General features: G+C 37.4%; 1 protein-coding gene across 3 annotated transcripts in view; it reads left to right on the top strand.

Moving 5' to 3' along the window:
- trim36 (tripartite motif containing 36) overlaps window positions 1-14,336 on the top strand; it is a 94,377-nt gene that overhangs the window by 31,822 nt on the left and 48,219 nt on the right. For all 3 annotated transcript variants that reach the window (XM_057831305.1, XM_057831307.1, XM_057831306.1), the window contains 3 exons: window positions 5,115-5,461; window positions 7,526-7,672; window positions 11,757-11,852. In XM_057831305.1, the coding sequence (XP_057687288.1) occupies window positions 5,115-5,461; window positions 7,526-7,672; window positions 11,757-11,852 (590 nt within the window). The remainder of the gene's footprint in view (window positions 1-5,114; window positions 5,462-7,525; window positions 7,673-11,756; window positions 11,853-14,336) is intronic.

Here is a 14,336-nt window from a genome sequence, read left to right as displayed (position 1 = left end):
TGATTAGCGCTTGTATACTCATAGCCACATTAATCCGGAGGTCCCAATTCCAAATGATCATGCTTTCATAACCTTGCTCACCGCTAACATGCACTGAATATCTGCACACCCAACATACTGTAGTTCACGTTTGTTGCTCTTCCCACTGCGTTGTCCCAATCCCCCTTCCCTAGTGTTTTTTCCTCACCTGAGGAGTGTTTGATTGAATTTTCAGGTCCTCGGAAAAGAAGCGGAAATATTGAGATAAATCCAGCACTCCTCACTTCTCCTGTGCCCCAAAAACGTGAAGCAATATTCTTGTCAATGTCTTTATTTTTCTATTTGTGTTTGCCGAGTTGTCACTGTAGTTTGCTGGCTTTGAGTGTGTTCACAGTGTGCTTTTTTTTTTTTTTTTTTTACGTCCGCCCTCACAGATTCAGTGTCCGTGCTGTGTGTGTATGCACCTCACTTGTTCAGATGCTGCTGCATCTGTAACAAGCACAGTATTGTGGAAAAAATGTCGCTTTAGGAGGACTTGTTGAATATGTGGAAATACAGTAAGTGTTGACGTGACAAATGGACAGACGATTTGAAACACAGTGGTAAACAAACCTTTCGCAATAGTTGTTGACGTTTTTTACAAGTTAGAAATACAGGAAATCAAAATTATTGCCACCATAAAATCTTTTAACTGAACATGGAACATTCAAGTCACTTTTTTTTAACAGAACATAATGTTGAAGTGATACTTAAATGTTGCAATTGAAGAAACGTGGAAATAGAGCTTAAATAGCCAAGTACAGTGGTACCTCTACATACGAATTTAATTCGTTACAGGGCCTGGGTTGTAAGTCGAGCGGGATTTTCCCATAAGAATACATTATAATTCGATCAATTTGTTCCACAGCACAAAAAGCTACGCTAAATCCTTCATAAATACTGCAGGTACAAATACAAATACAGTACCATTTAATATTCTGGTTGTTATGTGGCGGTTGTGTTTTACATGCTGTTCCTGAACGCTCTGTGACTGACGATAACGTGAGAGAGCTGTGGAAAAGTTTTACTTTCTTTTCATGTTCTGTTGTTGTTGGCGTCAGCTGCAGCGGACAGTAGACGTGTTGTGTTGCACAAGTTCTGAAATAAATGATTAACAACGTGACAAAGCTGGCGACTTCCTTGCCGATGTTAGAATAATGATTATTGTCACTAAGTTTGCAGCTATCGATTATTTTAGTAGTCGATTAATTGATAAAGTAGTTTGAATAATCGGTTAAGGAACATAGAAAACGCTTGTGCTGAGCCTCAAACGTAGAAAAAAATAAATGAGGATCTAAGTACAACAAAAAAACAATTGGCTAACTTAAATAGCAAAAGTCCGCTAGCTTAAATGCTAGCTTTTTTTTTTCTTCAAACACATATACAAAAATAGTTAAATAGACCTGTAAACTAAATTACGAATGCATTAAAAAAAGCATTAGCTCAAACAAAATTTTGCTTATGTTGGTCTTAACAGGGAGCAGCTGGGTTCAGCCATGTGAAATTAGTTATGTCATATTCGCTGTTGCCACTAGAGGGCAGTGTATCTATCTAAATCAATAAAACCAAATGGAAACACTTTCAAAACAAACCATTATAACGCCACTTTAACTCATAATTGAAGCAGCAAAATTTAATTTGAATCTTTTTTTCTAATCGAATTACTCGAGTTAATTGTCACCTTAACTTATAAAGACTGGCGAACGGCGGTTGGAGGAGGGCCGTCGAGATAGTGGACATATTACATCATTTCTTCGTAATTTCAGTGGTGAGCGTCACCTTTTCCCTTTTTTTTTTCACCACCTGCACTAGCCTTCTTGGGACTTCTTGGGGAATGTTGATTTCTCTCATAAGAAAATCCACCGTGCCGCTGTCTTGCGGGAAAAGAATGAAACTGCGAATCTGTTCTAAATCGTCGTATTTCGACAATGTTGTTAAATGTCGAGACAAATGACGAGTCAAATTTTACATTGGATGTCGAAAGGATCATATGTCGAGGTACCACTGTATATGCAAAACTGGACTAAAGTAAAGCAACACCACCTGCATTCATCATCACCTGACAAGGGTGTAGAAATGGTCTTTTCAAACCTTAACTGTAAGAAATATTGCCAAGAAAAGTAATTTCCCACCATCATAAAAGTTTTATCAACCCTTTAACATCTGAGCCTAATTTGTCCGAATTTGAATGCCTTTGATGTTACCTTTAATATTTCAAAGAAAAAAATGTCGCCAATGGACAATGGTCTGGTTGGGTCCCTTTTTTCAGGACACCATAATCTTCATGTCCAAACTGTTGTTTTCTTCACTGACCAATTATAATTAACATTTTGAACCCCAAAAGACAAAAAAAAAAAAATCCCCATTTTTTTTTGGTCAAAATTTGTAATATTGATGTCCCATTGACAACATGCTCAATGAAACGTTTTGAAGCTTGGTCTTCTTCCTCGAGTTAATGTAATAATGCATTAGCTTGTGCTAAATTTAGTGTTCGATTCATTCCGCACGTTTTAAAGTTGCTTGCTCAATCCAACCGGTAGTCTCTCGCTGCCTTGCCTCCCTCTCCTTCAGTGGTGCCTCGCTCGGCAATTTATTAAAAATGTTTAAATTACGTCCGTCCTTTGTGAACTCACAATGGCTCCGTGGATATATAGTATTTCGTGGTGCTTTCGGTTTTAAAAAGGACAAGAAATTATGGAAATATGGACATAAACAGATGGTCCATGCAGCGTTTTAATGTTTATTTATGAGGGCAATAAAACTATAAAACTCAACTGACATTATCTCCCGTTTTACTTGGTCGATTGACTTCAAGTAAAATCTGGAGTACTTTCAAATGAGATCAACCAGCGGCACGTGGGTGACGTAATTACAGCGTGACGCGTCTTCAAAGATGATATGTGTAAACATGTCGCCCGCCGACACGTTTGGTGTTAAAGGGTTAACTTTATCGGTGGTGTTTAAAGTAATTTACTACTTTGGTCGCGCCACACAAAAAGTATTTAGAAAAAATAGCCAGAAAAGTAAAATGTAATGTTTTTGCTCTTTAATTTCACTAGAGTTTGGCTTACTCTGAATTTGGGGGTTCCATTGCCTTTAAAGGCATTCCAACATTGTCCTCTAGTCCAGCTCACTCTCGGCACTTGCTGTGTACCACTGTTGTGAATGTTGAATGAATTGCAATGTGTACTTAACTTGACTGCTTGTGGTTGTTCTCCCAGACGAGCCACAGTGGTCCTAAGGTGGTTCCTCCTTCTGGACACATGACTGACAGCTGCTTGATATGATGCATTGTGTTGTGCTTCTGTTACATGCATCCACGTCTGTGGGGAATAGTAGTCGATAGTCACTGTGGATATGCAAAGCACAATGTTAAGACAATATTCTGAGGCCCTGTTTGTGATCATACTTCTCTACTATTGTACATATATGATAAAAACGATTCATGCCGTTAATTTACCAAAATGTTTTCTGGTGATCGTTTGAAATGCTGACCACAACCATAAAATGAAAGACCTTTTAATATTGCACTTATGTTACGTAGATTTTTCAAGCGGCTTGTTAGTTTATTTCTGTAAAGTAGTTACTGTATTTCCTCATTCTCAACTCCAGATGAGCAAGGTAAGGTATTTGTTATTGTGGTGGGCGTTCATTTTTACACGTTTCTACAACGTACATACAGGTGCTTCTCAGTAAGTTTAAATATTGGTGATAAGGTAAATGATCAGTTCTGTTTTTCAAAGAGTTTTCTTGCATAGATTCATTAAGTGCAGGGGAAAAAAAAGAGAATTCTAACCTGAGTAATGTATTAACAATTTTTTGGGCTGTAAGATAAAATCATCAAAATTACAATATACTGTATAATATTGATAATACAAAGTTTCACCTCACAAATAAGATGAGTTTGACATTTGAATTGAGAGACTGGAATTAATTTGACGCAATATTCTAGGCCTATATTTGCATTCAAACGTATTGGTTGAATAGCATTATTTAGATTTTACTAATGTTTTTTTTTTTCCCAATAAATCCTTCAATTCAATAATCCTGACGCGAAAAGAGGAAAAAGATCAAGCTTTAGATCAAGGCAAAGTTGTAGAGTGTCAATTTGGGAGTGTTAGACTAATTGTATTAGAGACAGTCACCACATGATGTAAAATTGTCTATACAATGTGTAAGGACTGGGTTTAAAATTCTGCTTGAGACAGTTTACATGTCTATTGTTTAGGGCTGCAACTACCGATTATTTTTATAATGAATTAATTGGAAGATTAATTAATCGATTAATCGGATTAGTGTCACTTTTTTTCCGATTACCTTCATAATTTAACTTGAAGTTGATTTCGGCATGTTGTAAGTAACAAAGAAGACAAAATGGATGATTATTTCCTTCAAAAAACATATTTTATTACAGCTGCCTGATTTACCTACAAAAACAATAATAAAGGTTCTGAGTATGAAATATAAAAATAATTTCAAAGCACTCGCTTTTGTATGACAACATACAGTTTGAATGGGTGCTTTTGTTGAAAGGAGACACTGAGCTGTTATATGAATAGGTTTATGTGTGTGGTTTCTTTTAAAAAGAAATTAGACAACTTTACCATATCTAACAATAACTCAAGTGCTAACATGCTTCTCCAAAACAATACAAATGGACACCTAAGACACTGATTAGCATAATCGCTAACAAGCTTAGCACTCCGTGCTAGGTAGTAACGTCTTCACCTCATACAGAGGCACACTGGATCTAACAACACAATAGACAAATCTAATTCTCGACACTTCGTAAAGTTATTGCTTCGGCAACGCAACCAGAGTGTAGCAGACTAGCAGTAAAATCCCTCTCTCTTGCTCTAATCACTGGCGCGCACGTAGCCTCACATTATTATCAAATTCGTTGGCAATAAATTTATTAATCGATTTGTAGTTGCAGCCTTACTGTTGTTCCTTGGGGAGAATGTTATTTGGCCACAGTTTGAGGAAATACGGTATTCACATTAAGGGCCTCAGACAAAATGCTAAATAGACAACTAAGGCTTTGATGTGAAGCTCCTCATGATGTTTTCTCATTCGATGTCCTTCCTTCCTCCCAGGATCTATTGCGTCCCCGGGCTGGCGGCGAGGATCCGTGACACCCCGGGTCACCACTATCGCATGTCCAGGCTGTCAGCACGACATCGACCTGGGCGAGCGCGGCATCAGCATGCTTTTTCGCAACTTCACTCTAGAGAGCATCGTGGAGCGCTACCGGCAAGCGGCCCGCGCCGCTGTCGCCATCATGTGCAACATCTGCAAACCCCCGCAGCAACAAGAAGCCACCAAGAGCTGCATGGACTGCAAGGCCAGCTACTGCAATGAGTGCTTCAAGATCCACCACCCCTGGGGCACACCCAAGGCACAGCACGAGTATGTGGGGCCCACCACCAACTTTAGGCCAAAGGTAAGTTCTGCCATTAATTTATTTTGTTTTTTGTTTATTCATTCATTTTTTTGGGTGATAGTTCTCTAATGCTTTAAGATGTAACAAAATAGTGATAAAGCCCTGGCTAAATAGGAAATTACCGTAATTTTCGCACTATAAGGCGGACCTGACTATAAGCCGCCACCCATCAAATTTGACACGATAACGAAACTTGTTCACAGATAAGCCGCACTGAACTATAAGCCACAGCTGTCCTCACTGTATTATGGGATATTTACACCAAAAGATAATAACCGGTTACATTTTATTTGACAGCGCCATCATATGACTGTCATAAGACCAAATGAGCCACCATGAAGCTTTGAACCAATTGGCTGCAAAGCTTCATTGCTTCAAGAAGCTTCATTTGGCAATAACTGCTCTCTTGGGGGAGACAGTCAACCTTTGCTGCCACCTGCTGTCAACACAGTTGTTGTCAAACATGCCTCCTAGCATGCATTGCAGCTCTACAGATGTAAATAACCATCAAAATTCAGTAATCAGAAATCAGTAATAGATGGTCCATTTATAGTCAATGTGAGGCATACTGCAAGATGGTCCCCCTGTTCCTCAAGTCGTGGCGGCTTTTATTTTGGTGTGGCGGCCCGCCACAATAATTCCTATGTAGGGGAAACGCTAGGGTTGCATTATGTATCCACGAGATAAAGCTGTGTTAAAGGGTATGCCATGCCATGATGAACTAATATTGATCCATAAATAAGGCGCATTGGATTGTAAGGCTTTTGAAAATATTGAAGGCTTTTAGGTGCACCTTATGGTGCAGAAAATACGGTAATTAATTTTTTTTCTTTTTTCTTTTCCAAATGTCAATTGCTAATGTTTTTATTCACATTGACTTTTTTCTGTCAAATGCTTGTTTCTCCTAAATATTCTTCTAAAACCAAGCTGCGTGCAAGAAATTACTTCTCTTTTTGTGTTTGTTGAATGCTAAATTCAGTTTCTATTTTAAGATATCAGGATCAGGAAACTATTCTGAATATTTTCCTGAAGTCATGGGCTTCTTCCTGTTTCACTTCAACTTTGTGCTTTTAAAATCTTTTTTCAAATTTTCTCTATATATGGCGGAAAACACTCTGGTGACTTGGAGTTCCGCTCTGAGACCCCCATTTGGCCAACTTTCAAAATTGTCCGAGATACATCATTGGAAAGCTTAAAATGTCAATTTTCTAGGGGAAGAAAAAAAAAATTAAACAGCAAAACCATAAATGGATGCGAGAGCAGAATTAAAGACGACACGATTTAATGAGATATTAACACGTACTTACCTTGTTTTGATCCAAAAACTCCATGTAGCACGTATCACCAAGTGTCAAGACATAGCTGGGAATGGCCACAGCTGGATTTTTGGGGGATTTTATGGGTGAAAAATGGTGATATAACAAGGGTCGCGATGCAGAAATCGCAGACAACAAGGAGTGATTGAGATTTTCTTTTTCATAAATTTACCCTTTTAAACGTTATATTTCAACTTTTCTTTGTTTGGATCGAATATTTATCATCTAAAATATTGGGAAAAATGCGACAGTAACAAAAAAAAAAAAAATACAATTAAGCCATAGCTGAGGTAGATATCCTTGACTTTTTTACAGACGCCAATTTTTTCGTGACGTCATTCGTTTAAAAGTTTAAAATATGCGAGTAAATAATCATTATTATTATTTTTTTAACTAAATATTAGACATCAATTAATGATTCAAAGCTAAAAATGACAGACATTTCGAATAATAAATACGATTACTTACCTTCTTTTAATGGCTAGGTTGAAACAAAAGCGGTTGCGCGACGTCTGTAAACAGGGGTTTTCAGGGTAAAACGGACAAATTAAAAATAGTTTGGGGGCTTAGTGCGCCATGAATCTGCTATGGCAGCATACAGACATATATCAAACACAACAGTTGTTTTTGCTTAAAATACAATAGTTTCTTTTAAAGAAGAGTGCAAGAGCAGAATCTGCTTTTTTAGTCTTGTCTGTGTTTTTCGCCATACGTATTTTACATATTTATATCCTGTCTCATTTCGCAGGTGCTGATGTGTCCCGAGCACGAGATGGAGAAGGTGAACATGTACTGCGAAGTGTGCCGGCGGCCTGTGTGCCACCTGTGCAAGTTAGGAGGCACACACGCCAACCACAAAGTCACTTCCATGAGCAATGCTTACAAGATCCTCAAGGTAAGGAATTCACACAAGGTTTATTCTCAAATAAACATTTTTTCTGTGTGGTTAGCTTCACTTCAAAGAAGATGACAAGAAGAACCAGGAGCACAGGTTCAATGGTTTTAACACAGGAGGTGGGGAACATGCATAGTATTTTCAGGCCATGCGCTTTAAAAGCATTGAAACCTATTAAAGCACAATGTTAACATATTAGAACACAAAAAAGGCAAGCATAAAATTGATATAAAATACTGTGTTTTTGCAATCATTTTGTTAGATACAATACATCCCTTTGTTTTCGGATTATTTCAAAATTGAGGGAATATATTTGGGAATTGAAATGTGAACCTTGATTCAACTAAGGGACATTGGACGGTATAGCGCGAAACACAAGATGGGTTTTAACCAGTGTTGTTAATCTTACTTTAAAAAAGTAATTAATTACAGTTAGAAATTACTTCTCCCAAAAAGTAATTGCGTTAGTAACTCAGTTACCTGAATTTAAGAGTAATTAGTTACTTGGCAAAGTAACTATTGATAATTTTCATGTTTTTTTTCCCTCAAAAAAAAAAAAAAAAAAAAAAAAGGTCACACAATGTGAAGTTTAAAGATTTTTTGGGACAGTTGGCCCTAGCCCAATTCTTTACTCTCCACTTAACTAGACACAAGGGTATTACGATAACTAGATAGTAACCTTTGCTATGTGTGGAAGTCATTTAAACTTTGAATCAACCGTTAAAGTTGTTAAAGTTGCTCCCGCTATTGCATTAGTTCCCTTCTGTCTGCTTTCAACATGTGTAAGTTTTAAAACTGTTTCATCATTTAAAGATAGATTTAAGTCAAGATGTTGCCGATTTAGGCCCATTTTAGATTTAAAAAAAAAAAAAAGGTTCGCTAGGAAGGATCTCTACAACAGAGCCTTCCTGAGAGGTCTACTGCTTTAAGATGGCGGCTGTTTACTAACGCATGTAGTCCTTAAAACATGTTGCCAATGCAGCCGTGTCTATCATTTGCATCTAGTTCTATAATATGTGATATCTACCGTATCATGTGGGCGTAGTTTGTAGGCTGCAGTCAGGTATTATTGGAGCCACCTAGCATCGCGTTTGCAACGGCGTCTTCCCCACTCCTGCTCTGCTCTTTCGTCTCCGTGAGTCCGTCTCTCTGACTGTTTTTTTTCAACCAACTTAGTAACGCACGCCTTTCCCGCCTCAGTAACGGTAACGGTGTTGCCAAGCTGAGAAAAGTAATTAATTAGATTACTCACTACTGGAAAAAAATAACGCCGTTAGTAACACCGTTATATTGTAACGCCGTTATATTGTAACGCCGTTATTAACAACACTGGTTTTAACCAATGGTGGAATGTAACGAACTACTTTGTTACTGTACCTCCATGAAGTTGCCCCTCCATCAGAGACAAATTTATATAAAGAAATGATATCAATTGTTTGTGCTACATTTGTTCTGTAAAAACTTTTGTTTGCGCTGCTACCATTTTAAGATATATCAATCCGAGGTCAACCAGCCCCCCATTTTGATTAAAAACGGCTAAAATTAGTGTCAATAGTTTATGCTTTGTTTGTGCTGGATTGTGCTGTAAAAAGTTTGAGATATAGAGATATTAATTTCAAGTGCCCTAATTAATTGCAAAATGGACCCGATATGGTGCCATTTGTCTATGCTACGTTTGTGCTGTAAAATTTTTCGTTTGTGCTGTGATCGTTTTATAGATATTGAGATGTTAATTTCAAGTGATGAAGTCAATCGCAGCCCATCTGTCGCGGCCGACGGCGCATACCAATTCTCTCAATAGTGGAGGGGTGACCCAACAACTAGCACAAACGAATGGCACCCCTTCAGGTCCATTTTGTAGTACCGTATTTTTGGGACTATAAGTCATTCTTTTTCATAGTTTGGCTGGGGGCACGACTTGTACTCAGGAGCGACTTATGTGTGAAATTATTAACACATTATTGTATCATTTCACATGTTATTTGGGTGTTTTGGGGTGACACTGATGGTTTGGTAAACTTGTTAGCATGTTCTATATGCTATAGTTATCTAAATAATTCTTAATAGCTATGCTACGTGAACATACCGGCCACGTTCGCATTTCATTGTTCATGCATTATGTAATATTATCAGACTGTACACTTATTCAGCAGGTTGTTCTGTATTGTAATTTTATTTTAAATTGCCTTTCAAGATGACATATCTGTTCTATGCTTTGGATTTTATCAAGTAAATTTCCCCCCAAAATGCGACTTACTGTATATTTGGGAATTGAAACGTGAACCTTGATTCAGCTAAGGGACATTGGACGGTATAGCGCGAAACACAAGATGGGTTTTAACCAGTGGAGGAATGTAACTAAGTACTTCGTTACTGTACCTCTATGAAGTTGGCCCTCCATCAGACGCAAATTTATATAAAAATGATTTCAATCGTTTGTGCTACATCTGTTCTGTAAAAATGTTTGTTTGCGCTGCTACTGTTTTTAAGATATTTACAATTCTTTTACAGGTCAATCTGAGGTCAACCAGCCCCCATTTTGATTAAAAACGGCTAAAAATAGTGTCAATAGTTTATGCTTTGTTTGTGCTGGATTGTGCTGTAAAAAGTTTGAGATATAGAGATATTAATTTCAAGTGATGATGTCACGCAGGCCTCATTTATTGCAAAATGGACCCAAAATGGTGCCCTTTGTTTATGCTACGTTTGTGGTGTAGAATTTTTCGTTTGTGCTGTGATCGTTTTATAGATATTGAGATGTTAATTTCAAGTGATGACGTCAATCGCAGCCCCTCTGTTGCGGCTGACGGCGCGTACCAATTCTCTCAATAATGGAGGGGTGACCCAACAACTAGCACAAACAAATGGCACCCCTTTGGGTCCAGTTTGTAGTGCCGTATTTTTGGGACTATAAGTCAGTTTTTTTAATAGTTTGGCTGGGGGTGCGGGTGAAGTCACCACTCTATTATTCTCACAATATATATATTTAAAAAAAAGAAAGCCTCAAAACTTTTTACAGCATAAGCAAGACATAAATGACTGACACCAGTTTTAGCCATTTTTAATTAAATTGGTGTTCTGGTTGAACTCAGATTGACTTATAAAATAACTGTAAATATCTTAAGAACGATAGCCGCACAAACACAACTTTTTACAGCACAAACAAGCACAAACATGCACAAACGATTGACATCATTTTGATATAAATTTGCGTCTGTTGGGGGGCCAACTTCACGGAGGTCGTTAAGCCCTGTGCTATTAAACCGTAATTGAGCATTAGAGGCAGCAACACGAGTACAAGCAAGATATTGACCAATGGCAATAAAAACCAACAGTGAGAGCAACACGACTTTCGATGGGTGCTGCACACTCTTGTAGAACAATTGGCGGTATGCACCTGATAGTTGCTTGCAATCCGCCATGAAGCTAAAGTTTGGAGTTTTTGAGCTGTTAAGCTTTTTTTCAGTGCATTCAGTTTTATTGCTCGTGTTTTTCCATTCTGCAGTTTTATTAAATAAAACTGAGCAATCAGTTAATTCTCTGGTTCTTTTGAAAACTGAATCAGATCCCTATATGAATATAAAAAAATGTCATCAGGAAAAAATACTTTCACTTTTTACTTGTGAAGTAAATTTTAAAGCAAGTACTCTTGTACTTGAGTTTTTTTTTTCTTAAATACTTGTACTTCAGTTTTTTTTTTTTTTTTTTTTTTGCACCTGTGGCTGTACTTTTTCTTAAGTAAAACAAAAAAAGTGACTACTTCATCCACCACTGCTTTTAACTTGTGGACAGAATCTTTGTGAAATTCTATCAGCTGAGTGCAGGCATGTTAATATTGGATGTTTGTCCCCCATGACTGTGGATCCTTTGTGTTGGAAAACTGTGAATAATGCGTATCAGTTGGCCCTGCGTCAGGTTTCGGCCACTGGAGCAGTAACGCAGCGTTATTTCTTTGTGTGCCGTATGAACACATTGTATACAGATATTTGACAAAGTTAGATCGTCGAATAAAGTGTCCCGTCATTGTATGTGTAAATAGGCCACCTGAAAATCCACTTAATCATCTTCATTTATCGTCTCACAGGAGAAGCTAGCAAAGAGTATCCATTACCTCATCAGCAAAGAGGACCAAGTCAGGACTCAAATTACTGGACTGGAGCAGCTCATCAGTCAGACAGAGGTACAGAAATGTGAACAAAGCTTGTATGTGCTTGTTTGAAAACCTGTCAGATGAGTCTAAACCAGTGTTGGCATGGATGCTGTACGCGTTAAGTGCTGTCAGGTTCATTAGGCAAACCACACAAAGGAGGAAACTGCACTGTGGGTTCCTCTAAGTCACGTCACAGTTGGAGCCTGTTTGAGTGTCTTCCTCTTATCTTGACAAACTGGGTGGAGTTTTTAAAGAATGACAGCTGTTGTTCAAAGACAACAACAACAGCCTCTGTCCTAACTAATGCTCAGGAAAATAATATACAGGATATCGATTGTAATTAAGATCTTAAAAAAAAAAAAAAAAAAAAAAGTGTTATTTTGAGATGTATAGGTTAAAAAAATTCATTGAACAGGATATTTTTTACTTTTCATAACAAGTTTGCAAATTGGATATCAACATGAATGTTAGAGGTGTGCAAAATTTCCGATTCTTAGATTATTCGCGATTCGGCCGTGGAAGATTCGAGAACGATTCACAAACATCCAAATTCCGATTATTGAAATATGCCAAGTAAAGCAGAAGTACGACACACTCAGCGCGCCGCGCGGTCTTTGGTACGCAATTAGGGACGGAGCGAGAGTAGCTAAACATCATGCTTCTCATTACCCGGCCCCTCGGGTAACGCCAATGCTCAACTCACGGCTCTAGCTCAACTCATGCCACGAGATTTAAAAAAAAAAAAAAAAAAAAACCTGACTGCTGCCGAAAAGCTGCTACAAGCCACATTATGTTACGGTAGATATCATTTATATAGGACTAGATGCAACATAGCTTCGGTATCGTTACCAGCACATCTACAAAAAACTAGATGCGGGCGTTAGTAACAGCCACTATCTTAAAGCAGTACACTTCCCTGCAAGGCTGTTGTTGCGAACCTTCCAAGCGAACCTAATTAACTTTTTATCTAAAATACTCCTAAATCGGTAAAATATTGACTTGAATCTATCTTTAAAATAGTTTTAAAACTTTTACATGTTGAAAGTAGACAAAAGAGAAATTATGGAATAACAGGAGCAATTTTGACAACTTTAACGGTTGATTCACAACATTAAATTAATTGAAAGTAGTTTAAAGCTGCTGATATAGAATGGGGACTGGAGTTTTTTTATTTACTGTTATTTTTGTATATTTGTTTACTGCTATATGTTAACGTGATACTGAAATAGTAGTTTGGTTTAGCCTGAGAGGATTTTTGAACAATTTTGGAACTGATGTACAAAACAAAAAAAAACAAAAAAAAAGTGGGGTGCATCAATAATCGTTTTATAATCGAATCGGATCCTCTGAATCGTAATCGTAATCGAATCGTTAGGTGCCCAAAGATTCCCAGCTCTAATGAATGTTATTAAAATAAATACAATAACAAAACTTAAATAACTTAAATATTTTAAATACAATTGGAAAAAAAATAGAACCTATAGACTAGCACGCTGCCACAGCTCAAGTTGCTAAACAATAGAATTTTTTAAAAACTATTTTTCATTTAAAAACGCTTCTAAATTGAAATATTGCAGGCACTTCACTGACTTTAAAGCTCCATCTCAACAATTTTCGAGACTTGTTAATTTTCAACAAATTTCTCTCTGTCAAAATTGTGATGCGGGAATGTTCACCTTTTCAGGGTTAATATACCACTACTACTATTAATATTAATTAGTTGAATATTAGCGGAGACGGAGCGCGTGTGTATGACTAGTATAATTATTTACACATTATACGACCCCCCCCTCACACCCACCCTCACAACACAGAAAGTCACCAGAGAGAATGCTATTTTGAACAGATGTTTACAGTGGCGGAAGACTTTACAGAAGCCAGCTAATAGCGAGAAAACTACCGTATTGGCCCGAACATAAGACGGCCCTGCTTATAAGAGGACCCCCTCTTTTTCAAGACTCAAGTTTGAAAAGACTTTTTGAACACCAAATTTTTAGACAGAAAATAATTACAGTACATCTGAAACAAATGATTATAACAATTTTTTGAGAGAAAAAGCATGTTATTTTGCCTCATTCAAATCTTAATATCTGAACATTTAAATATGTAAACTAAAGTGCAATCACATTCGCAAATGAATGGCTTCTGGTTTTTGAAATGTAAATAAACCAATCTATTGTGATAAAACAACAAAATTGCAATAACTGCATTAACCATCAAAGTGAAGTCTAACTGTAACTGTAGTCTTGAAACAAATCTGAATAAGGAAAAACATTGCAATAAAATAATGCAAACTGGTTAAACTTGAGAGTAGCTGATATCTGTCATGACAGAACATCGCTTCAATGATATCTGGCGCCATCTAGCATCGTGACTGCGTATAATGTCTGCACCCCGAATATAAGAAGGCTCCCACTTTTTCAGTCTTATTTCAATGCAAAAAACAACGTCTTATATTCGGGCCAATCCTGTAGTTAGCAGTCTTGACATGCTAATTAGCCATGTTAATAGCCT

Source organism: Corythoichthys intestinalis, chromosome 3 (assembly GCF_030265065.1).
Source record: "Corythoichthys intestinalis isolate RoL2023-P3 chromosome 3, ASM3026506v1, whole genome shotgun sequence".
NCBI classification, from domain to species: Eukaryota; Metazoa; Chordata; class Actinopteri; order Syngnathiformes; family Syngnathidae; genus Corythoichthys; species Corythoichthys intestinalis.
Note: the sequence above shows the minus strand (reverse complement) of the source record. Positions and strands in the feature narration are given on the sequence as shown.